At 44.4% G+C, this 22,948-nt stretch overlaps 1 protein-coding gene across 50 annotated transcripts in view; it reads right to left on the bottom strand.

The window, feature by feature from the left end:
- LOC118398990 (cyclic AMP-responsive element-binding protein 5) overlaps positions 1 to 18,407 on the bottom strand; it is a 36,082-nt gene extending 17,675 nt beyond the window's left edge. For 49 of the 50 annotated variants that reach the window (XR_008072989.1, XR_008072986.1, XR_008072990.1 and 46 more), the window contains exons 1-4: positions 18,207 to 18,407; positions 3,145 to 3,211; positions 2,877 to 2,967; positions 1,242 to 1,351 (exon numbers count right to left, since the gene is read on the bottom strand). Coding sequence is in view for 1 of the 50 variants with exons in the window: in XM_052472537.1 (XP_052328497.1) it covers positions 1,242 to 1,351; positions 2,877 to 2,967; positions 3,145 to 3,198 (255 nt within the window). In the remaining 49 variants the exon portion in view is untranslated. The remainder of the gene's footprint in view (positions 1 to 1,241; positions 1,352 to 2,876; positions 2,968 to 3,144; positions 3,212 to 18,206) is intronic. The other variant, XM_052472537.1, reaches the window with a different exon arrangement.
- Between the last annotated feature and the right edge of the window lie 4,541 nt (positions 18,408 to 22,948).

The following is a 22,948-nucleotide window of genomic DNA, read 5'->3' as shown; positions in this document are numbered from 1 at the left end:
GTTACATTTTGAATGTTTAGCAGAACAAGAAAATGGTCCAATTGACTCACTTATCAAGAGAACATCCCTACTGCCTCTGATCTGGCAGACTCACTAAACACACATGCTTTGTTTGAAAATGATGTCTGAGTGTTGGAGTGTACCCCTGGCTATCCGTAAATTTAAAAAACTATAAAATCGTGACGTCAGGTTTCCTTAATATTAGGAATTTGACATTATTTATACTTTTACTTTTGATACTTAAGTATATTTTATCAATTACATTTACTTTTGATACTTAAGTATATTTTATCAATTACATTTACTTTTGATACTTAAGTATTAAGACTTTTACTCAAGTAGGACAGTTGGGGACTTTTCCCATCACTGACCCTGGAGACGGTCTCCTATTTGTTTGTCTGTTCCATTTGCTAGTTTCATACAACAGCCTCGAAACCTTGCTGGCTCTTTCTGGGTCTCTGTTGAGCACATTGTGACAATTGCTGATGTAAAAAGGACTTTCGAAAAATAAATATGATTTGATTTGAAACCTAGCATGCAAGACTATCAGTATGCTCTCTGGATACGGTGTTTAACGTGCTAGTACAGTAATTACTGTCATGATAAATGACAGTTTTGTTAGTTCAAGTCCATAGAGATAGAAAACTCTATTGCCCAAAAGCCTGTTTTAGCATGGGCAGCGACATTGAGGACTTTCACCATTTTGAAGTAGTCAACTGGGTGGGACTTCCTATGGGTTAAGGAAGGATCACATAATTCCATCCAGCTCACCAGGAGCCAATGAATTATACTCTTGAGCAAATATTCCATTACTGCAGATATATCGCCAACCTTGGCTTTATACCAGTTCAAACAACCCACTCTAGGTGGCAGTGTGCACCCTTTAAGTTTGTTTGCCAACTCATAGAAGTAGTAGAAGTGGAGATGGCCTTCAATGGCACTGGCCGTGCTCTCACAAATGCCATAATTGGACAGATACAATGATGCAATGTCTATGCTAGTCGGAAATAGGTAACTAGTCGGAAATAGGTAACTAGTCGGAAATAGGTAACTAGTCGGAAATAGGAAACTCCAATGTCGGAAACATTGAACTGCTTTTAGTTATACACGTGCTGCGTTCAACGATTCAGAAAGTCTGACATTTTGGAGTTTCCTAGTTCCAACTAGCATATGTTCAAGTTTCATCCGCTTGCTCTATATGTCTGAGATTTCATGGGAAATGTAGTTTTTTCGTGTGTAACCTGTTTCATGTTCTGCTCTTCCTGTGCCTGGCGGAACTCCTGTTCGATCTCATTGAAGAGACCCACCTCCTCACAGTTACGCAGGAAACGGGTCGGCGTTGGGGTCTGGTCTGATCACACATAGCACAGAGAGAGCAAACAGACGTTAAGCATCAAACAGATATCATAACAACCATGATATTGCTACATTTACATTGTAGTCATTTATCCTGAGCGACTCACAGGAGCAAATTAGGGTTGAGTGCCTCGCTCAAGGGCACATCAACAGATTTTTCACCTAGTTGGTCCAGGGATTCTGGCCCAATGCTCTTAACCACTAGGCATATGGAAGTACACAGATAGGTTTTGGTTGTGGCAGAGACCGATCTAAACCAGCACCTCAGGCAGTTTACATCTGGCATGGTTTCAACATCACTGGAACTATGTTCAACTTGTTTTGTGTAGCCAACCCTACACCACCATGACAGCCTTCCCAGCCACAGGCCCAGGAGCAGATCACGAGGCTTTAGGGTGATGGTTCCCCTAGCCACTGATTTTGGGTCAGTTTTGCATCTTCCTCACTAATGGCTAAGGTTGGGATTGGGGGTGGGGAAGCTGATCCTATATCTGTACTTAGGGGAAACTTCACCCAAGAGCGATCACCATAGTAACCAAGATAAGATCAGACAGAGACTGATTCTCTCACCTATAATCTAAACTATCAGGGTTGAAAGGTCGCAAGGTCAGGAATCAAGAGTCACAAGCTCGGCACTCCTTTGTTTTGACAGGAGATTTCCTCCAGGAGGGCTGAGTGTCTACAGGCCCCTGCAGGATAGAACCTGACTGGTGTGGGTCAAAGGTCAACAGATATGTTTAAGCCCAGAGAGACAGACAGCCGTTGCCACGGTAACAGACAGACAGGGTCTTCGTCTGGCCTGCACGATTGAGAGTGTGTTTTTGTCTGAGGCTGAGCCTTGGCCACCAGTGCTCTAGTCTGCTGTGGATCGACTGTTCTCTTCTCGTCTCTGTATGTGCTGCAAATACTATAATATCTTACCACTACTGGTTATCAATACAAGTCATCAGTGTTCTCTACATCATCGTTTTTACATCAACCACAGAAGAGGTCAGACGCGCATGCAAAGACGTAAACACACACACACACACAGACGAACATGCTCACACACACATGCATACACACACACACATGGTCATATACACATGGACACACAGGCCTGAACCAGACAACACTACGCTTGAGTGACAGACAGTCGGTCAGAGAGGTGAAGGGGGGAGGGAGGGAGGAGAGAGGAGAGGGGGAGGGAGAAGACTTATCAGAACACTTGTATTCTACCGATCGGAAGGGACGAGAAATATTATCATACCAGTCAGACACACAAACTCTACACTAAAAAATCCTGACAGACTGAGAACATTAGTGAAACACAAATAAAGAACTCTGGGTAATAAGTTAATAAGGGTGAAACATGGGGACGGAGAACGAGAGAACGAAAGAGTCAGGGTGAAACAGAAAAGGAAAAAGAGGGAATCTATGGCATTGGAGGTTATCCTTGACTGAAAACAGAATAGAAATAATCATCATTACAAAGCTAATGTCCTCTCTATGCTGTCTACATCTATACATGTTCTTCTCACCTGCGAGGGGATCAGCCTTGGTGGAGGAGAACTTGAGGGTCATCTCATGCTTGTGTCTGTGGATCATCAGGTGGTCTTCTGTTTGGAACCGCTGTATGGGGCGAAGAGTGAGAGAGATCAACTTAGGATGCTCACTAAAACATTGATTTATGGAATGACTTGTTAAGTGGCATACATTTATCAAATCTGATTTATGATGAAATAAGATTATTAGATATGAAATCATCATGCAGTGAGGAGATTGTTTACGAGAGGTCCACACACACACCTGTGAGCAGCCAGGAGCGCTGCACCTATATGGCCGGTCCTGTTCATCATTCATCTCTATTACAAACCTACAGTCAGAAAGACAAGAGGAGAGACAAACACACAGTCAGAGAGACAAGAGGAGAGACAACCCCACAGTCAGAGAGACAAACACACAGTCAGAGAGACAAGAGGAGAGACAAACCCAAAGTCAGAGAGACAAGAGGAGAGACAAACCCACAGTCAGAGAGACAAGAGAAGAGACAAACCCACAGTCAGAGAGACAAGAGGAGAGACAAACCCACAGTCAGAGAGACAAGAGGAGAGACAAACCCAAAGTCAGAGAGACAAGAGGAGAGACAAACACACAGTCAGAGAGACAAACACACAGTCAGAGAGACAAGAGGAGAGACAAACCCAAAGTCAGAGAGACAAGAGGAGAGACAAACCCACAGTCAGAGAGACAAGAGGAGAGACAACCCCACAGTCAGAGAGACAAGAGGAGAGACAACCCCACAGTCAGAGAGACAAGAGGAGAGACAAACCCACAGTCAGAGAGACAAACACACAGTCAGAGAGACAAGAGGAGAGACAAACACACAGTCAGAGAGACAAACACACAGTCAGAGAGACAAGAGGAGAGACAACCCCACAGTCAGAGAGACAAACACACAGTCAGAGAGACAAGAGGAGAGACAAACACACAGTCAGAGAGACAAGAGGAGAGACAACCCCACAGTCAGAGAGACAAACACACAGTCAGAGAGACAAGAGGAGAGACAAACCCAAAGTCAGAGAGACAAGAGGAGAGACAAACCCACAGTCAGAGAGACAAGAGGAGAGACAAACCCACAGTCAGAGAGACAAGAGGAGAGACAAACCCACAGTCAGAGAGACAAGAGGAGAGACAAACCCACAGTCAGAGAGACAAGAGGAGAGACAGCCCCACAGTCAGAGAGACAAACACACAGTCAGAGAGACAAGAGGAGAGACAAACCCAAAGTCAGAGAGACAAGAGGAGAGACAAACCCACAGTCAGAGAGACAAGAGGAGAGACAAACCCACAGTCAGAGAGACAAGAGGAGAGACAAACCCACAGTCAGAGAGACAAGAGGAGAGACAAACCCACAGTCAGAGAGACAAGAGGAGAGACAACCCCACAGTCAGAGAGACAAACACACAGTCAGAGAGACAAGAGGAGAGACAAACCCACAGTCAGAGAGACAAGAGGAGAGACAAACCCACAGTCAGAGAGACAAGAGGAGAGACAAACACACAGTCAGAGAGACAAGAGGAGAGACAACCCCACAGTCAGAGAGACAAACACACAGTCAGAGAGACAAGAGGAGAGACAAACCTACAGTTAGAAAGACAAGAGGAGAGACAAACACACAGTCAGAGAGACAAGAAGAGAGACACACCCACAGTCAGAGAGACAAGAAGAGAGACAAACCCACAGTCAGAGAGACAAGAGGAGAGATAAACCCACAGTCAGAGAGACAAGAGGAGAGACAAACCCACAGTCAGAGAGACAAGAGGAGAGACAAACCCACAGTCAGAGAGACAAGAGGAGAGACAAACCCACAGTCAGAGAGACAAGAGGAGAGACAAACCCACAGTCAGAGAGACAAGAGGAGAGACAAACCCACAGTCAGAGAGACAAGAGGAGAGACAAACCCACAGTCAGAGAGACAAGAGGAGAGACAAACCCACAGTCAGAGAGACAAGAGGAGAGACAAACACAAATGGTCAGCATTTTAAGAGTGACTTAAAGTCAGCAACAATCTGGACATCCTTTTGGTTTAAGAACAAGTCAGATCCGATCTGACATAATCAAATCCGAATAACACTGACTATACAGTATATGCAGTATACACGACTAATACAACTTGAAACCAATCCAATTCTAGCAGTAGTGGCCCATACCCACTGATGAAGGATGACTGTTGGGACGGAACCTTATCTCAAAGACAACGATCCAGTCAAGGTTACTGTGAGTGTGACACCGTAGGGCCCTGAGTTTTTCCCAATCAGTGTGTGATAGAGAAGACTCAGTTTGTCTCCCAATTTGTAAGTCGCTCTGGATAAGAGCGTCTGCTAAATGACTTAAATGTAAATGTAAATGTAAATTTTCATAGTGCAAAAGAATTGTACAAACTGCAAAAAATACCATAAACCTCATTATAATCTGCCAGCTTGATTTAATTAGAAACTTTTCTTCAATATTGTGCCTTATAAACAGACACCAAATGGCTGTTAATATGTCTACTGAATGACACTCTACTCTTAGGTAGAGGTGGGCGTTATGGACAAAATTAACACTTTACTTGACACCCAGCGTCATAACACGCTAGGACATGGTCATAATCATGTCAAAATGTCATGACAGCTGACATCAATCAATCAATCAATCCAATTTAATTTATATAGCCCTTCGTACATCAGCTGATATCTCAAAGTGCTGTACAGAAACCCAGCCTAAAACCCCAAACAGCAAGCAATGCAGGTGTAGAAGCACGGTGGCTAGGAAAAACTCCCTAGAAAGGCCAAAACCTAGGAAGAAACCTAGAGAGGAACCAGGCTATGTGGGGTGGCCAGTCCTCTTCTGGCTGTGCCGGGTGGAGATTATAACAGAACATGGCCAAGATGTTCAAATGTTCATAAATGACCAGCATGGTCGAATAATAACAAGGCAGAACAGTTGAAACTGGAGCAGCAGCACAGTCAGGTGGACTGGGGACAGCAAGGATAACTTGTCATAACACGCTAGGACATGGTCATAATCATGTCAAAATGTCAAAATGTCATGACAGCTGACATAACTTGTCATAACACGCTAGGACATGGTCATAATCATGTCAAAATGTCATGACAGCTGACATAACTTGTCATAACACGCTAGGACATGGTCATAATCATGTCAAAATGTCATGACAGCTGACATAACTTGTCATAACACGCTAGGACATGGTCATAATCATGTCAAAATGTCATGACAGCTGACATAACTTGTCATAACACGCTAGGACATGGTCATAACCATGTCAAAATGTCATGACAGCTGACATAACTTGTCATAACACGCTAGGACATGGTCATAACCATGTCAAAATGTCATGACAGCTGACATAACTTGTCATAACACGCTAGGACATGGTCATAACCATGTCAAAATGTCATGACAGCTGACATAACTTGTCATAACACGCTAGGACATGGTCATAACCATGTCAAAATGTCATGACAGCTGACATAACTTGTCATAACACGCTAGGACATGGTCATAACCATGTCAAAATGTCATAACAGCTGACATAACTTGTCATAACACGCTAGGACATGGTCATAACCATGTCAAAATGTCATAACAGCTGACATAACTTGTCATAACACGCTAGGACATGGTCATAACCATGTCAAAATGTCATAACAGCTGACATAACTTGTCATAACACGCTAGGACATGGTCATAACCATGTCAAAATGTCATGACAGCTGACATAACTTGTCATAACACGCTAGGACATGGTCATAACCATGTCAAAATGTCATAACAGCTGACATAACTTGTCATAACACGCTAGGACATGGTCATAACCATGTCAAAATGTCATGACAGCTGACATAACATGTCATAACACGCTAGGACATGGTCATAACCATGTCAAAATGTCATAACAGCTGACATAACTTGTCATAACACGCTAGGACATGGTCATAACCATGTCAAAATGTCATAACAGCTGACATAACACTTTCATGACCCATATATTTACACCTGTTGTGACATGTATTGTGTTATTTTATGGCTGATTATTGTCCTGCTCCTGAAATCTGCTCCTGCCTTCATCCCAGTCATCAGCAACAGAGCATTGGGGTAGGTACATGTCTAACATCAATGTGTGTGCAATTACAATGTCATTTAATATGGTTAATTTCAGAAAATGTTCTATAACATAAGCATACTGTTGACAAGTAATCTATGGTGTAATGGAATGTGTTGCCCTGTGTTGTAGGTTTTGTGGGTTTTGAAACTTATTTAGGTGTCATAACCAGCCATAAAATAATGCAATAAATGTCACAACACGTGTAAATATGTATGTCATGACAGTGTTATGACCCTATTATGACAGGTTATGACACGTTACATCTGCTGTTCTGACATTAAGACATGGTTACGACCATGTCATGACGTGTTGTGACGCTGGGTGTCAAGTGTTAACCAAAAATTCATATTGCAATAAATTTCCTGAATTGATGCTTTAATAATAAATAGAGGGATAAGTTTATAACATTAATGTGCACAACTGTTCTTTAAATGATACTTTCAACTACTACTACTAGATTGATGGTTGTAGCCAATCGCCAATATTAGCAAACTTATTTCATTTCAAACTTCACATTTCTCTCGTATAGGCTTCTTATCGTAGTGATATGAACAGCACATCTCTTGACTTGAGATGTGATTCAAGTTTAAGTAGACTGTAGACCTATGCTGCCTTTCCCTTTGTTAGAGAGCACTCAAGAAGTCCCATTTCTGAACAACACAAGCATTGAGACTTGAGGAAGACTTGTGAGAGATTTGAGAGTTAGGGACAGGGGGTTCATGCTAACCCCAAGCTGACCCCTACCACAGCAGTGAAATGAAGATGGAGGGGGGGATTGATGGGGGTAATTATGAACTATTAGAAATGCTAGCTCTTCATTTTCCACTGAGACCAGGATCTAGTGAACTCTGACACGCCAGACATTCCTCATGGACGTGTCGAATGCGTCCCATGGCCCAGGGCTCTGGTCAAACGTTGTGCACTATATAGGTAATAGGGTGCCATTTGGGATGCAGACAGAGGTGTGTCTGAGTCAGGAGACAGATTTTCAGGAGAGCTGATGCCTGGGTCTTATGAGGAGAGCTGGGATGGTTGGTTGGAAAACTCTTCAAAGGTGTTTTATTTCTTAACTGGCAGCGTCCTCTGAGAAGGCTGCTTCTGTCAACTGTAGAAAGACAACAGAAAGACACCCACATATTATGCTGCCAGTTGCCATCTTTATTGACAATGTTTTGATCCACAATCATCTTTGTAATGTCCCTTTATATCAAGGAATTCATCGTTTCAGCTTGAGCTCTTTATGACCTTAGTCTCTCAGGCCTTGAGGATGGAGTCCTTAACGGTCAAACTGCCACGTCCGCTTCTGATATTACAACAACAAAGACTGCAAACAACCAACTCTGTTTTTTCCTCTGACATCATTGCATGTGTGATAGAACAGCAGCATATGTACTGCAATTTTCAACCTTGATGCTCCTCAGCTCTGCTTCATCAACAAAACAATAACATTGGCTGTGGGGCGGACAGTGGCGCTGTTTCCCCTACTGTGGATTCCACCTTTAAACATCAGTGACCATGATGACCAGCCCTGCGCATGGATGCAGAATACACCGGTCGTTGGTTGGCCATAGAGGTTAGCCACCATACTTGTCATTCAGCCACATTACAGCGGTCACTAAGGCAACTATTTCCATGGTGAAATGTGATTCATCACTCCAGAGAACGTGTTTCCACTACTCCAGAGCCCAATGGTGGCAAGCTTTACACCACTCCGGGTGACGCTTGGCATTGCGCATGGTGATCTTAGGTGTGTGTGTGTGTGCAGCTGCTCGGCCATGGAAACCCATTTCATTAAGCTCCCAACGAACAGTTCTTGTGCTGAGGTTGATTCCAGAGGCAGTTTGGTACTTGTTAGGCAGTGTTGCAACGAAGGACAGATGAGATTTAGGTGCTTCAGCACTCAGTGGTCCTGTTCTGTGAGCTTGTGTGGCCTACCACTTCGCATCTGAGCCATTGTTGCTTCTAGAAGTTTCCACCTCACAATAACAGCACTTACAGATAGCAGGGCAGAAATTTGACGAACTGACTTGTTGGAAAGGTGGCATCCTATGACGGTGCCACGTTAAAAGTCACTAAAGCTCCTGGGTGGCGCAGTGGTCTAAGGCACTGCATTGCAGTGCTAGCTGTTCCACCAGAGACTCTGGGTTCGAGTCCAGGCTCTGTCGCAGCCTGGCTGCGACCGGGAGGTCCATGGGGCGACGCACCATTGGCCTAACGTCGTCCGGGTTAGGGAGGGTTTGTCTGGTAGGCATATCCTTGTCTCATCGCGCACCAGTGACTCCTATGGCAGGCCGGGTGCAGTGCACGCTGACCAGGTCGCTAGGTGTACGGTGTTTCCACCGACACATTGGTGCGGCTGGCTTCCGGGTTGGATGCGCATTGTGTCAAGAAACAGTGCGGCTTGGTTGGGTTGTGTTTCGGAGGACGCATGGCTCTCGACCTTTGTCTCTCCCGAGCCCGTACGGGAGTTGTAGCGATGAGACAAGACAGTAACTACTAACACGAAATTGGTATCTTAAATTTATACACCTGTCAGCAACAATTGTTTGGCTGAAATAGCGGAATCCACTAATTTGAAGTCCACATACTTTTGTATATAAAGTGTACACACACTTCACTGAGGTAGGTTTAGCCTGAGAACCAAAAAATGTGATCATATCACTCCAGTGCTAGCCTCTCTACACTGGCTTCCTGTCAAAGCAAGGGCTGATTTCAAGCTTTTACTGCTAACCTACAAAGCATTACATGGGCTTGCTCCTACCTATCTCTCTGATTTGGTCCTGCCGTACATACCTACATGTACGCTACGGTCACAAGACGCAGGCCTCCTAATTGTCCCTAGAATTTCTAAGCAAACAGCTGGAGGCAGGGCTTTCTCCTATAGAGCTCCATTTTTATGGAACGGTCTGCCTACCCATGTCAGAGACGCAAACTCGGTCTCAACCTTTAAGTCTTTACTGAAGACTCATCTCTTCAGTGGGTCATATGATTGAGTGTAGTCTGGCCCAGGAGTGGGAAGGTGAACGGAAAGGCTCTGGAGCAACGAACCGCCCTTGCTGTCTCTGCCTGGCCAGTTCCCCTCTTTCCACTGGGATTCTCTGCCTCTAACCCTATTACAGGGGCTGAGTCACTGGCTTACTGGGGCTCTCTCATGCCGTCCCTGCAGGGGGTGCGTCACCTGAGTGGGTTGATTCACTGTTGTGGTCATCCTGTCTGGGTTGGCACCCCCCCCCCCCTTGGGATGTGCCGTGGCAGAGATCTTTGTGGGCTATACTCAGCCTTGTCTCAGGATGGTAAGTTGGTGGTTGGAGATATCCCTCTAGTGGTGTGGGGGCTGTGCTTTGGCAAAGTGGGTGGGGTTATATCCTTCCTGTTTGGCCCTGTCCGGGGGTGTCCTCGGATGGGGCCACAGTGTCTCCTGACCCCTCCTGTCTCAGCCTTCAGTATTTATGCTGCAGTAGTTTGTGTCGGGGGGCTAGGGTCAGTTTGTTATATCTGGAGTAATTCTCCTGTCCTATTCGGTGTCCTGTGTGAATCTAAGTGTGCGTTCTCTAATTCTCTCCTTCTTTCTTTCTCTCTCTCGGAGGACCTGAGCCCTAGGACCATGCCCCAGGACTACCTGACATGATGGCTCCTTGCTGTCCCCAGTCCACCTGGCCATGCTGCTGCTCCAGTTTCAACTGACATGAGCCCTAGGACCATGCCCCAGGACTACCTGACATGATGACTCCTTGCTGTCCCCAGTCCACCTGGCCATGCTGCTGCTCCAGTTTCAACTGTTCTGCCTTACTATTATTTGACCATGCTGGTCATTTATGAACATTTGAACATCTTGGCCAGGTTCTGTTATAATCTCCACCCGGCACAGCCAGAAGAGGACTGGCCACCCCACATATGCTCTCTCTAATTCTCTCTTTCTTTCTCTCTCTCGGAGGACCTCAGCCCAAGGACCGTGCCCCAGGACGACCTGACATGATGACGCCTTGACTGTGCTGCTGCTCCAGTTTCAACTGTTCTGCCTTGTTATTATTCGACCATGCTGGTAATTTATGAACATTTGAACATCTTGGCCATGTTCTGTTATAATCTCCACCCGGCACAGCCAGAAGAGGACTGGCCACCCCACATAGCCTGGATCCTCTCTAGGTTTCTTCCTAGGTTTTGGCCTTTCTAGGGAGTTTTTCCTAGCCACCGTGCTTCTACACCTGCATTGCTTGCTGTTTGGGGTTTTAGGCTGGGTTTCTGTACAGCACTTTGAGATATCAGCTGATGTACTTAGGGCTATATAAATAAAATTTGATTGATTGAGAGAGTGGGGATATTTTAGTTATATTGTATTTAACCTTTATTTAACTAGGCAGTTAAGAACAAATTCTTATTTACAATGACGGCCTAGCCCTGTCAAACCTTAACCCGGACGACGCTGGGCCGATTGTACGTCGCACTATGGGACTCCCAATCACGGCCGGGTGTGATACAGCCTGGAATCGACCCGGGTCTGTAGTGACACCTCTAGCCCTGAGATGCAGTGCCTTAGACCACTGGGAGCCAAAGTGGCGTTTTGGTTGAGAGGGGATATATGGACACACTCATACTAATGTTCAAATTATGAGGGAGAGGAGAGAAAGGGAGAAGGAGGGGTTGAGAAATATAAAAGGTGAGTGACAGAGAGAGGATGAGGGGTATAGAGAGATTTACAGAGTGACAGAGACAGGATGAGGGGTACAGAGAGATTTACAGAGTGACAGAGAGAGGATGAGGGGTATAGAGAGATTTACACTGACTGTACAAAACATTATGAACATGATACAGACTGACCAGGTGAATCCAGGTGAAAGCTATGATACTTTTTTGATGTCACTTGTTAAATTCACTTCAATCAGTGTAGATGAAGGGGGGACAGGGTAAAGAAGGATGTTTAAGCCTTGAGACAATTGGACATGGATTGTGTTGTGTGCCATTCAGAGCGGGAATGGGCAAGGAAAAATATTTAAGTGCATCTGAACAGGGTATGGTAGTAGATGCCAGGCACCGGTTTGTGTCAAGAACTGCAACACTCCTGGGTTTTTCACGCTCAACAGTTTCCGTGTGTATCAAGAATGGTCCACCAACCAAAGGACATCCAGCCACCTTGACACAACTGTGGGACAAATTGGAGTCAACATGGGCCAGCATCCCTATGGAACACTTGACACCTTGTGAGTCCATACCCCAACAAATTGAGGCTCAATTCAATATAAGGAAGGTGTTCTTAATGTTTTGTACACTCTGTGTAAAAGGTGAGTGACTGACAGAGAGAGAGGAGGAGGTGTAGAGATATAAAAGGTGAGTGACTGACAGAGAGGAGGAGGTGTATAGATATAAAAGGTGAGCGACTGACAGGGAGAGAGGAGGAGGTGTAGAGATATAAAAGGTGAGTGACTGACAGAGAGGAGGAGGTGTAGAGATATAAAAGGTGAGTGACTGACAGAGAGGAGGAGGTGTAGAGATATAAAAGGTGAGTGACTGACAGAGAGGAGGAGGTGTAGAGATATAAAAGGTGAGTGACTGAGAGATATAAAAGGTGAGTGACTGAGGAGGAGGTGTAGAGATATAAAAGGTGAGTGACTGACAGAGAGGAGGAGGTGTAGAGATATAAAAGGTGAGAGACTGACAGAGAGGAGGAGGTGTGGAGATATAAAAGGTGAGTGACTGACAGAGAGGGAGGGGTAGAGATATAAAAGGTGAGTGACTGACAGAGAGGAGGAGGTGTAGAGATATAAAAGGTGAGTGACTGACAGAGAGGAGGAGGTGTAGAGATATAAAAGGTGAGTGACTGACAGAGAGGAGGAGGTGTAGAGATATAAAAGGTGAGTGACTGACAGAGAGGAGGAGGTGTAGAGATATAAAAGGTGTGTGACTGACAGAGAGGAGGAGGTGTAGAGATATAAAAGGTGAGTGACTGACAGAGAGAGAGGAGGAGGTGTAGAGATATAAAAGGTGAGTGACTGACAGAGAGGAGGAGGTGTAGAGATATAAAAGGTGAGTGACTGACAGAGAGGAGGAGGATATAAAAGGTGTAGAGATATAAAAGGTGAGTGACTGACAGAGAGGAGGAGGGTAGAGATATAAAAGGTGAGAGACTGACAGAGAGGAGGAGGTGTAGAGATATAAAAGGTGAGTGACTGACAGAGAGGAGGAGGTGTAGAGATATAAAAGGTGAGTGACTGACAGAGAGGAGGAGGTGTAGAGATATAAAAGGTGAGTGACTGACAGAGAGAGGAGACAGAGAGGAGAGGTGTAGAGATATAAAAGTGTAGGGATATAAAAGGTGAGTGACTGACAGAGAGGAGGAGGTGTAGGGATATAAAAGGTGAGTGACTGACAGAGAGGAGGAGGTGTAGAGATATAAAAGGTGAGTGACTGACAGGGAGGAGGAGGTGTAGAGATATAAAAGGTGAGTGACTGACAGAGAGGAGGAGGTGTAGAGATATAAAAGGTGAGTGACTGACAGAGAGGAGGAGGTGTAGGGATATAAAAGGTGAGTGACTGACAGAGAGGAGGAGGTGTAGAGATATAAAAGGTGAGTGACTGACAGAGAGGAGGAGGTGTAGAGATATAAAAGGTGAGTGACTGACAGAGAGGAGGAGGTGTAGAGAAATAAAAGGTGAGTGACTGACAGAGAGGAGGAGGTGTAGAGATATAAAAGGTGAGTGACTGACAGAGAGGAGGAGGTGTAGAGATATAAAAGGTGAGTGACTGACAGAGAGGAGGAGGTGTAGAGATATAAAAGGTGAGTGACTGACAGGGAGAGAGGAGGAGGTGTAGAGATATAAAAGGTGAGTGACTGACAGAGAGGAGGAGGTGTAGAGATATAAAAGGTGAGTGACTGACAGAGAGGAGGAGGTGTAGAGATATAAAAGGTGAGTGACTGACAGAGAGGAGGAGGTGTAGAGATATAAAAGGTGAGTGACTGACAGAGAGGAGGAGGTGTAGAGATATAAAAGGTGAGTGACTGACAGAGAGGAGGAGGTGTAGAGATATAAAAGGTGAGTGACTGACAGAGAGAGAGGAGGAGGTGTAGAGATATAAAAGGTGAGTGACTGACAGAGAGAGAGGAGGAGGTGTAGAGATATAAAAGGTGAGTGACTGACAGAGAGAGAGGAGGAGGTGTAGAGATATAAAAGGTGAGTGACTGACAGAGAGGAGGAGGTGTAGAGATATAAAAGGTGAGTGACTGACAGAGAGAGATGAGGGTAGAGATATAAAAGGTGAGTGACTGACAGAGAGGAGGAGGTGTAGAGATATAAAAGGTGAGTGACTGACAGAGAGAGAGGAGGAGGTGTAGAGATATAAAAGGTGAGTGACTGACAGAGAGGAGGAGGTGTAGAGATATAAAAGGTGAGTGACTGACAGAGAGGAGGAGGTGTAGAGATATAAAATAAAAGGTGAGAGACTGACAGAGAGGAGGAGGTGTAGAGATATAAAAGGTGAGAGACTGACAGAGAGGAGGAGGTGTAGAGATATAAAAGGTGAGTGACTGACAGAGAGGAGGAGGTGTAGAGATATAAAAGGTGAGTGACTGACAGAGAGGAGGAGGTGTAGAGATATAAAAGGTGAGTGACTGACAGAGAGAGAGGAGGAGGTGTAGAGATATAAAAGGTGAGTGACTGACAGAGAGGAGGAGGTGTAGAGATATAAAAGGTGAGTGACTGACAGAGAGGAGGAGGTGTAGAGATATAAAAGGTGAGTGACTGACAGAGAGGAGGAGGTGTAGAGATATAAAAGGTGAGTGACTGACAGAGAGAGAGGAGGTGTAGAGATATAAAAGAGGAGGTGTAGAGATATAAAAGGTGAGTGACTGACAGAGAGGAGGAGGTGTAGGATATAAAAGGTGAGTGACTGACAGAGAGGAGGAGGTGTAGAGATATAAAAGGTGAGTGACTGACAGAGAGGAGGAGGTGTAGAGATATAAAAGGTGAGTGACTGACAGAGAGGAGGAGGTGTAGAGATATAAAAGGTGAGTGACTGACAGAGAGGAGGAGGTGTAGAGATATAAAAGGTGAGTGACTGACAGAGAGGAGGAGGTGTAGAGATATAAAAGGTGAGTGACTGACAGAGAGGAGGAGGTGTAGAGATATAAAAGGTGAGTGACTGACAGAGAGGAGGAGGGTAGAGATATAAAAGGTGTGTGACTGACAGAGAGAGAGGAGGAGGTGTAGAGATATAAAAGGTGAGCGACTGACAGAGAGAGAGGAGGAGGTGTAGGGATATAAAAGGTGAGCGACTGACAGAGAGAGATGAGGAGGTGTAGAGATATAAAAAAGGTGAGTGACTGACAGAGAGAGATGAGGGTAGAGATATAAAAGGTGAGTGACTGACAGAGAGGAGGAGGTGTAGAGATATAAAAGGTGAGAGACTGACAGAGAGGAGGAGGTGTAGAGATATAAAAGGTCAGTGACTGACAGAGAGAGATGAGGAGGGTAGAGATATAAAAGGTGTGTGACTGACAGAGAGAGAGGAGGTGTAGAGATATAAAAGGTGTGTGACTGACAGAGAGAGAGGAGGAGGTGTAGAGAAATAAAAGGTGAGTGACTGACAGAGAGGAGGAGGTGTAGAGATATAAAAGGTGAGTGACTGACAGAGAGGAGGAGGTGTAGAGATATAAAAGGTGAGTGACTGACAGAGAGAGAGGAGGAGGGTAGAGATATAAAAGGTGAGTAACTGACAGAGAGGAGGAGGTGTGGAGATATAAAAGGTGAGTGACTGACAGAGAGCGATGAGGGTAGAGATATAAAAGGTGAGTGACTGACAGAGAGGAGGAGGTGTAGAGAAATAAAAGGTGAGTGACTGACAGAGAGGAGGAGGTGTAGAGATATAAAAGGTGAGTGACTGACAGGGAGAGAGATGAGGAGGGTAGAGATATAAAAGGTGAGTGACTGACAGAGAGGAGGAGGTGTAGAGATATAAAAGGTGAGTGACTGACAGGGAGAGAGGAGGAGGTGTAGAGATATAAAAGGTGAGTGACTGACAGAGAGGAGGAGGTGTAGAGATATAAAAGGTGAGTGACTGACAGAGAGGAGGAGGTGTAGAGATATAAAAGGTGAGTGACTGACAGAGAGGAGGAGGTGTAGAGATATAAAAGGTGAGTGACTGACAGAGAGGAGGAGGTGTAGAGATATAAAAGGTGAGTGACTGACAGAGAGGAGGAGGTGTAGAGATATAAAAGGTGTGTGACTGACAGAGAGGAGGAGGTGTAGAGATATAAAAGGTGAGTGACTGACAGAGAGGAGGAGGTGTAGAGATATAAAAGGTGTGTGACTGACAGAGAGAGAGGAGGTGTAGAGATATAAAAGGTGAGTGACTGACAGAGAGAGATGAGGAGGGTAGACATATAAAAGGTGAGTGACTGACAGAGAGGAGGAGGTGTAGAGATATAAAAGGTGAGTGACTGACAGAGAGGAGGAGGTGTAGAGATATAAAAGGTGAGTGACTGACAGAGAGGAGGAGGTGTAGAGATATAAAAGGTGAGTGACTGACAGAGAGGAGGAGGTGTAGAGATATAAAAGGTGAGTGACTGACAGAGAGAGAGGAGGAGGTGTAGAGATATAAAAGGTGAGTGACTGACAGAGAGGAGGAGGTGTAGAGATATAAAAGGTGAGTGACTGACAGAGAGAGAGGAGGAGGTGTAGAGATATAAAAGGTGAGTGACTGACAGAGAGGAGGAGGTGTAGAGATATAAAAGGTGAGTGACTGACAGAGAGGAGGAGGTGTAGAGATATAAAAGGTGTGTGACTGACAGAGAGGAGGAGGTGTAGAGATATAAAAGGTGAGTGACTGACAGAGAGAGAGGAGGAGGTGTAGAGATATAAAAGGTGAGTGACTGACAGAGAGGAGGAGGTGTAGAGATATAAAAGGTGAGTGACTGACAGAGAGGAGGAGGTGTAGAGATATAAAAGGTGAGTGACTGACAGAGAGGAGGAGGTGTAGAGATATAAAAGGTGAGTGACTGACAGAGAGGAGGAGGGTAGAGATATAAAAGGTGTGTGACTGACAGAGAGAGAGGAGGAGGTGTAGAGAAATAAAAGGTCAGTGACTGACAGAGAGAGATGAGGAGGGTAGAGATGTAAAAGGTGAGTGACTGACATAAAAAAGCGAAGACAGGCACAGCAGGACAAGAGCACAGAAAGAGAGAGAAATAGGTTGTGGTAGAGAGAGGGAGGACGGAGGGAGATCGAGGGAGGGAGTGTTGCGGGGACACACACCCTATTCCCAAGTGCACTGCTTTTGACCAGGGTTTTGATCAAAAGTAGTACACTATGTAGGGAATAGCTGCCTTCTGGGATGCATAGAGACGGAGGGAAGGAGTGTGCTGAGGAACAGCCGGGGGCAGGCTGAAACCTGCTCTGAAGCAGTCACCATATTCCACCCTGCTCCACATGTGAGGAGGTGACTTCATAGGTGTGTGTGTGTGTGCACATGTGTGTGTCACTGCTAAAAAGAAATCAACCACCCCGTTCATCATCATCATCATTATCACCCCCACAATCTTCATCACTACAACAATGAAATATGATTCTGAATACTAGTTTTGACTAGGTTACTAGGCTACTGAAATTCTATTACAAACTCAAACATGGGCTATAGTATGGTGTGTCATGTTTTAGGGCTAAACAATGATTGCACTAATGCAAAAGACAATAACGTTTATCAAATCACTCGGCATCATATGGAAACACACACACACACACACACACACACACACACACACACTCTGAATTCACCTGTCAGTTTGATTGCCCTAAATGCTTGCCGTGCGCAAAAACTTCAGCAGTTGTTTTCGAAACAATCAACTTCCAACTTCCCCTTTTTTTGTAGTCTGTACCAAGTCCTAAATTAACTCAAATCACCTACGAATAAACTGCTACTTCACGTACACAAAAATCTGATAGCCTTCAGTCTAATTTGAAGAACATGACCCGCGTTAAATGGATCAACCTGAGCCACTCATAAACAAGCCGACACCGTTGGCACCCCCCAAATAGACATGCAGCTCGTTGATGAACCAAAACCGGACTGCACACACCAAACTTTAAGAAAGCAAAATAAAAAATGTATCGCAAAATCTACCAAACACTGAACTCGTTCCAGTCTAAAAATACTTTTTAAACGAGCCGAACAATTGTGGGCGATAGAAAGTTCGTTGTGATAAACTTACCTAACAAGTGGAGCGGACAAGCGGCACTGAGTTGAGAGGAACCACGTTGGACTGAAGCAGGATTACAATACATTCTATTTGCAGAAGCATTACATCACCCCTAGGGTGACGTCACGTGGGATTCCTGAACTTCTAAATCATTGCGGTCCCGCTTCGGAGGGGGCGTGGTTAACTACTAGCCCGGGCTCGGAACGACTGTATGCGTATTATAGGCAACAGTAGGCTGGCATCTCGCTCAAACCTCCACCACCTTCAACAGCTGTCTGTCTGCCTGGGACTGGGTGCGCGGGACGCGACGGTACGCCAGACAGGCCTTGGGGACAGAGGCATCGAGGGAACTGGTACGAGATCAGGGGAGAAGGGGGAGGAAGATGGGAGGGGAGGTCTATATGTCACTAGCCTTTGCGCAGAGCCGTACAGGACGTCCCAGCGGGGTCTACCTCTGTACAGAATGTGTTGATTTGCTGAAGGCTATGTGAATGAGTACGATATTGCATTTCGAGTTACTTTCGTGGTTCCATAATGGCTTTTTATGTCAATTAACACATCAAACAGACAGGAAGTCAAGTCCACATTGATTCCGGAGCCTAGACTTAAAGTAGAGGACCCCATGTCTCTAAAACAAAATAAATAAAATAGAGAGAGAGAGTTTCAGACTAGGTTTCAAGCCACTCAGGGCACACCTGGACAGTCACACCAGGACTCCATTAGGTGTAATGACAGGGACCTCAGATTGCCTTTATACAGGGAGCTCCAAAAGTATTGGGACAATGACAAAAGTTTTGTTGTTTTGGCTCTGGACACCAGCAGACTGTCAGCGTTCATTTGTGGGTTTTGTACATAATCTCCCCATTATAGGGGACCAAAACTATTGGGACAAATTCACTCACATTTTACCAGTCAAAAGTTTGGACACCTACAGTACTCATTCCAGGGTTTTCTTAATATGTGCTATTTTCTACATTGTAGAACAATAGTGAAGACATCAAAACTATGAAATAACACATATGGAATCAATGAGTAGGTGTGTCCAACTTTTTGACTGGTACAGTATATGTGTATTAAAGTAGTAAAAAATGAAGTATTTGGTCCCATATTCATAGCATGCAATGACTACATCAAGCTCGTGACTACACATTTGGAAACCATGTGTTTGATGTGTTTGATACCGTTCCATATATTCAGTTCCAGCCATTATTATGAGCCTGTCCAGCAGCCTGTGAGTGGCACCAACTGCAACATGCCCTTACCGACATTTTAAAAAACTTAATGATTTCACCAATCAAAGACTCTTGTCTTGAAATTAGCAGTGGTGGAAAAAGTACCCAATTGTCATACTTAAAAGTAAAGATATCTTCATAGAAAATGACGAAAAAATGAAGTCACCCAGTAAAATACTACTTGAGTAAAAGTCTAAAAGTATTTGGTTTTAAATATCAGTATAAGTATAAGTATCAATAGTAAATGTAATCGCCAAAATATACTCAAGTATCAAAAGTAAATAATTTCAAATTCCTTATATTAAGCAAACCAGATGGCACGATTTTCTTGTTTTTTAAATTTACAGATAGCCAGGGGCACACTCCAAAACTCAGGCATAATTTACAAACTAAGCATTTGTGTTTAGTGAGTCTGCCAGATCAGAGGTAGTTGGGATGACCAGGGATGTTCTCTTGTTAAGTGATTGATTTGGACTATTGTCCTGTCCTGTTAAGCATTCTAAATGTAACAAGTACTTTTGGGTGCCAGGGAAAATGTATGTAGTAAAAAGTACATTCTTTTCTTTAGGAATGTAGTGGAGTAAAAGTGAAAGTAGTCGAACATGTAAATAGTAAAGTAAAGTACAAATACCCCCAGAAAACGACTTAAGTAGTACTTTAAACTATTTTTTACTTAAGTACTTTACACCACTGCTAAATTAAGCAGTTTATTTATTTTTGTTGAACCTTAACTTTGAATTGGATTAATTTGCCATATTTGGTCAGGCTTCCTGCATGTCCTGCAGCGGCTGTAGAGACAGAGAGTGACTTGGGCATGTATTCATAATGTGTCTCATATGAGTGCTGATCTAGGTTCAGTTCACACCAGTCCATGCAGTATTATTCACTGTGATTGAAAAGGCATAACCTATCCCAGAACAGCACTCCTACTCTAGGAGGCTTTATTACTATGGGCCCATGTTGTGTTGTTGATGTCGCTGAAGTGTGACACCAAACTAAACCCTCTGACTCTGTGACTCACCTCAAAGCAAAAATCAAATATGCTAATAGTTCTATTGGTGACTGTGGCAACCATGAAAACAGGAAGTAGTGATGACGACACAGGGCTGCATACTGGAGCTGCTATTCCTCATATGGCACTTTGTGGGCCGGTCAAGAAGACACTCTGTGTGTGTGTGGGGGTGGGGGGGGGGATGACTCAGAGTGATATAGACCAAGACAAAGAATGAGAGCTGGAGAGAGAAAGAAAGGGAAAGACAGAGACAGAGTCGAGACACCAAGAGGAAATAAAAAGTTATCTTGCTGTAATAACTGTATTTAGGCAGACAGTGAGACTCCTGCGGATCAGACAATGGTTACATCACAAATGACACCCTATTCCCTTTGCAGTGCACTACTTTTGACCGGGGTCCATAAGGCTCAATGTATCGTGAAAAGGGTTCCATTTGGGACACTGCCACTTCCATTAGAACCACTGCTATAACTCAGACATTACTATCAGCCGTTACTATCTGCCATCTTCAGCCAGCCTGGGCTTTTAACAGACACAAGGGCGTCTTTTTATTGCGCCTAGACGCCTGCTGTAGGTCCTGCATCACCCTGCCTGTAGATGTGTGAGAGAGACGGGACAAACAGAGACAGGTCACTGAACCCAGTTCACCTGGGTCAGAGCTCAGGCCTCACATACAGAACAGATGAACTGAGTGTGTGTCTTAGTGTTTGTGTCTTCCCACACGGAAAAATACTATAGTAGACCATGATATAAATAAAGCATTTACATGAGTGTTTTTGCGGACTATACTGTAGTATTTATTTAACCTTTATTTAACTAGGCAAGTCAGTAAAGAACAAATTCTTATTTACAATGATGGCCTACCAAAAGGCAAATGGCCTCCTATGGGGATGGGGGCCTGGGATTTAAAATAAAAAATAAATACAATATAAAAAATAGGACAAAACACACATCACAACAAGAGAGACAACATAGAGAGACCTTAGACAACAACATGGCAAGGCAGCAACGTGTGACAGCACAGCATGGTAGCAACACAACATAACAACAACATGGTAGCAACACAAGATGGTAGCAGCACAAAACATGGTACAAACATTATTGGACAGAGACAACAGCACAAAGGGCAAGAAGGTAGAGACAACAATACATCCCACAAAGCAGCCACAACTGTCAGTAAGAGTATCCATGATTGAGTCTTTGAATGAAGAGATTGAGATAAAACTGTCCAGTTTGAGTGTTTGATGCAGCTCGTCCAGTCTCTCGCTGCAGCGAACTGAGAAGAGGAGTGACCCAGGAATGTGTGTGCTTTGGGGACCTTTAACAGAACGTGACTGGCAGAATGGGTGTTGTATGTGAAGGATGAGGGCTGCAGTAGATATCTCAGATAGGGGGTGAGGCCTAAGAGGGTTTTATAAATAAGCATCAACCAGTGGGTCTTCTGACGGGTATACAGAGATGACCAGTTTACAGGGGAGTATAGAGTGCAGTGATGAGTCCAAATCTGATGACCGAATGGTAAAGAACATCTAGCTGCTCGAGAACACCCTTACCTGCCTATGTATCAATGATGTCTCCGTAATCTAGCATGGGTAGGATGGTCATCTGAATCAGGGTTAGTTTGGCAGCTGGGGTGAAAGAGGAACGATTACGATGAGAGGAAACCAAGATTTAGCTTTAGCCTACAGCTTTTATATGTTCTGAGAAAAGGACAGTGCACCGTCTAGCCATACTCCCAAGTACAGTGGGGCAAAAAAGTATTTAGTCAGCCACCAATTGTGCAAGTTCTCCCCCTTAAAAAGATGAGAGAGGCCTGTCATTTTTATCATAGGTACACTTCAACTATGACAAAATGAGAAGAAAAAAATCCTGAAAATCACATTGTAGGATTTTTAATAAATGTATTTGCAAATTATGGTGGAAAATAAGTATTTGGTCAATAACAAAAGTTTATCTCAATACTTTGTTATATACCCTTTGTTGGCAATGACAGAGGTCAAATGTTTTCTGTAAGTCTTCACAAGGTTTTCACACACTGTTGCTGGTATTTTGGCCCATTCCTCCATGCAGATATCCTCTAGAGCACTGATGTTTTGGGGATGTTGCTGGGCAACACAGACTTTCAACTCCCTCCAAATATTTTCTATGGGGTTGAGATCTGGAGACTGGCTAGGCCACTCCAGGACCTTGAAATGCTTCTTACGAAGCCACTCCTTCGTTGCCCGGGTGGTGTGTTTGGGATCATTGTCATGCTGAAAGACCCAGCCACGTTTCATCTTCAATGCCCTTGCTGATGGAAGGAGGTTTTCACTCAAAATCTCACAATACATGGCCCCATTCATTCTTTCCTTTACACTGATCAGTCCTCCTGGTCCCTTTGCAGAAAAACATCCCCAAAGCATGATGTTTCCACCCCCATGCTTCACAGTAGGTATGGGGTTCTTTGGATGCAACTCAGCATTCTTTGTCCTCCAAACACAACGAGTTGAGTTTTTACCAAAAAGTTATAT

The sequence above is a fragment of the Oncorhynchus keta genome, chromosome 20 (genome assembly GCF_023373465.1).
Source record: "Oncorhynchus keta strain PuntledgeMale-10-30-2019 chromosome 20, Oket_V2, whole genome shotgun sequence".
Lineage (NCBI taxonomy): Eukaryota > Metazoa > Chordata > Actinopteri > Salmoniformes > Salmonidae > Oncorhynchus > Oncorhynchus keta.
This window is presented reverse-complemented; position numbering and strand designations above follow the sequence as displayed.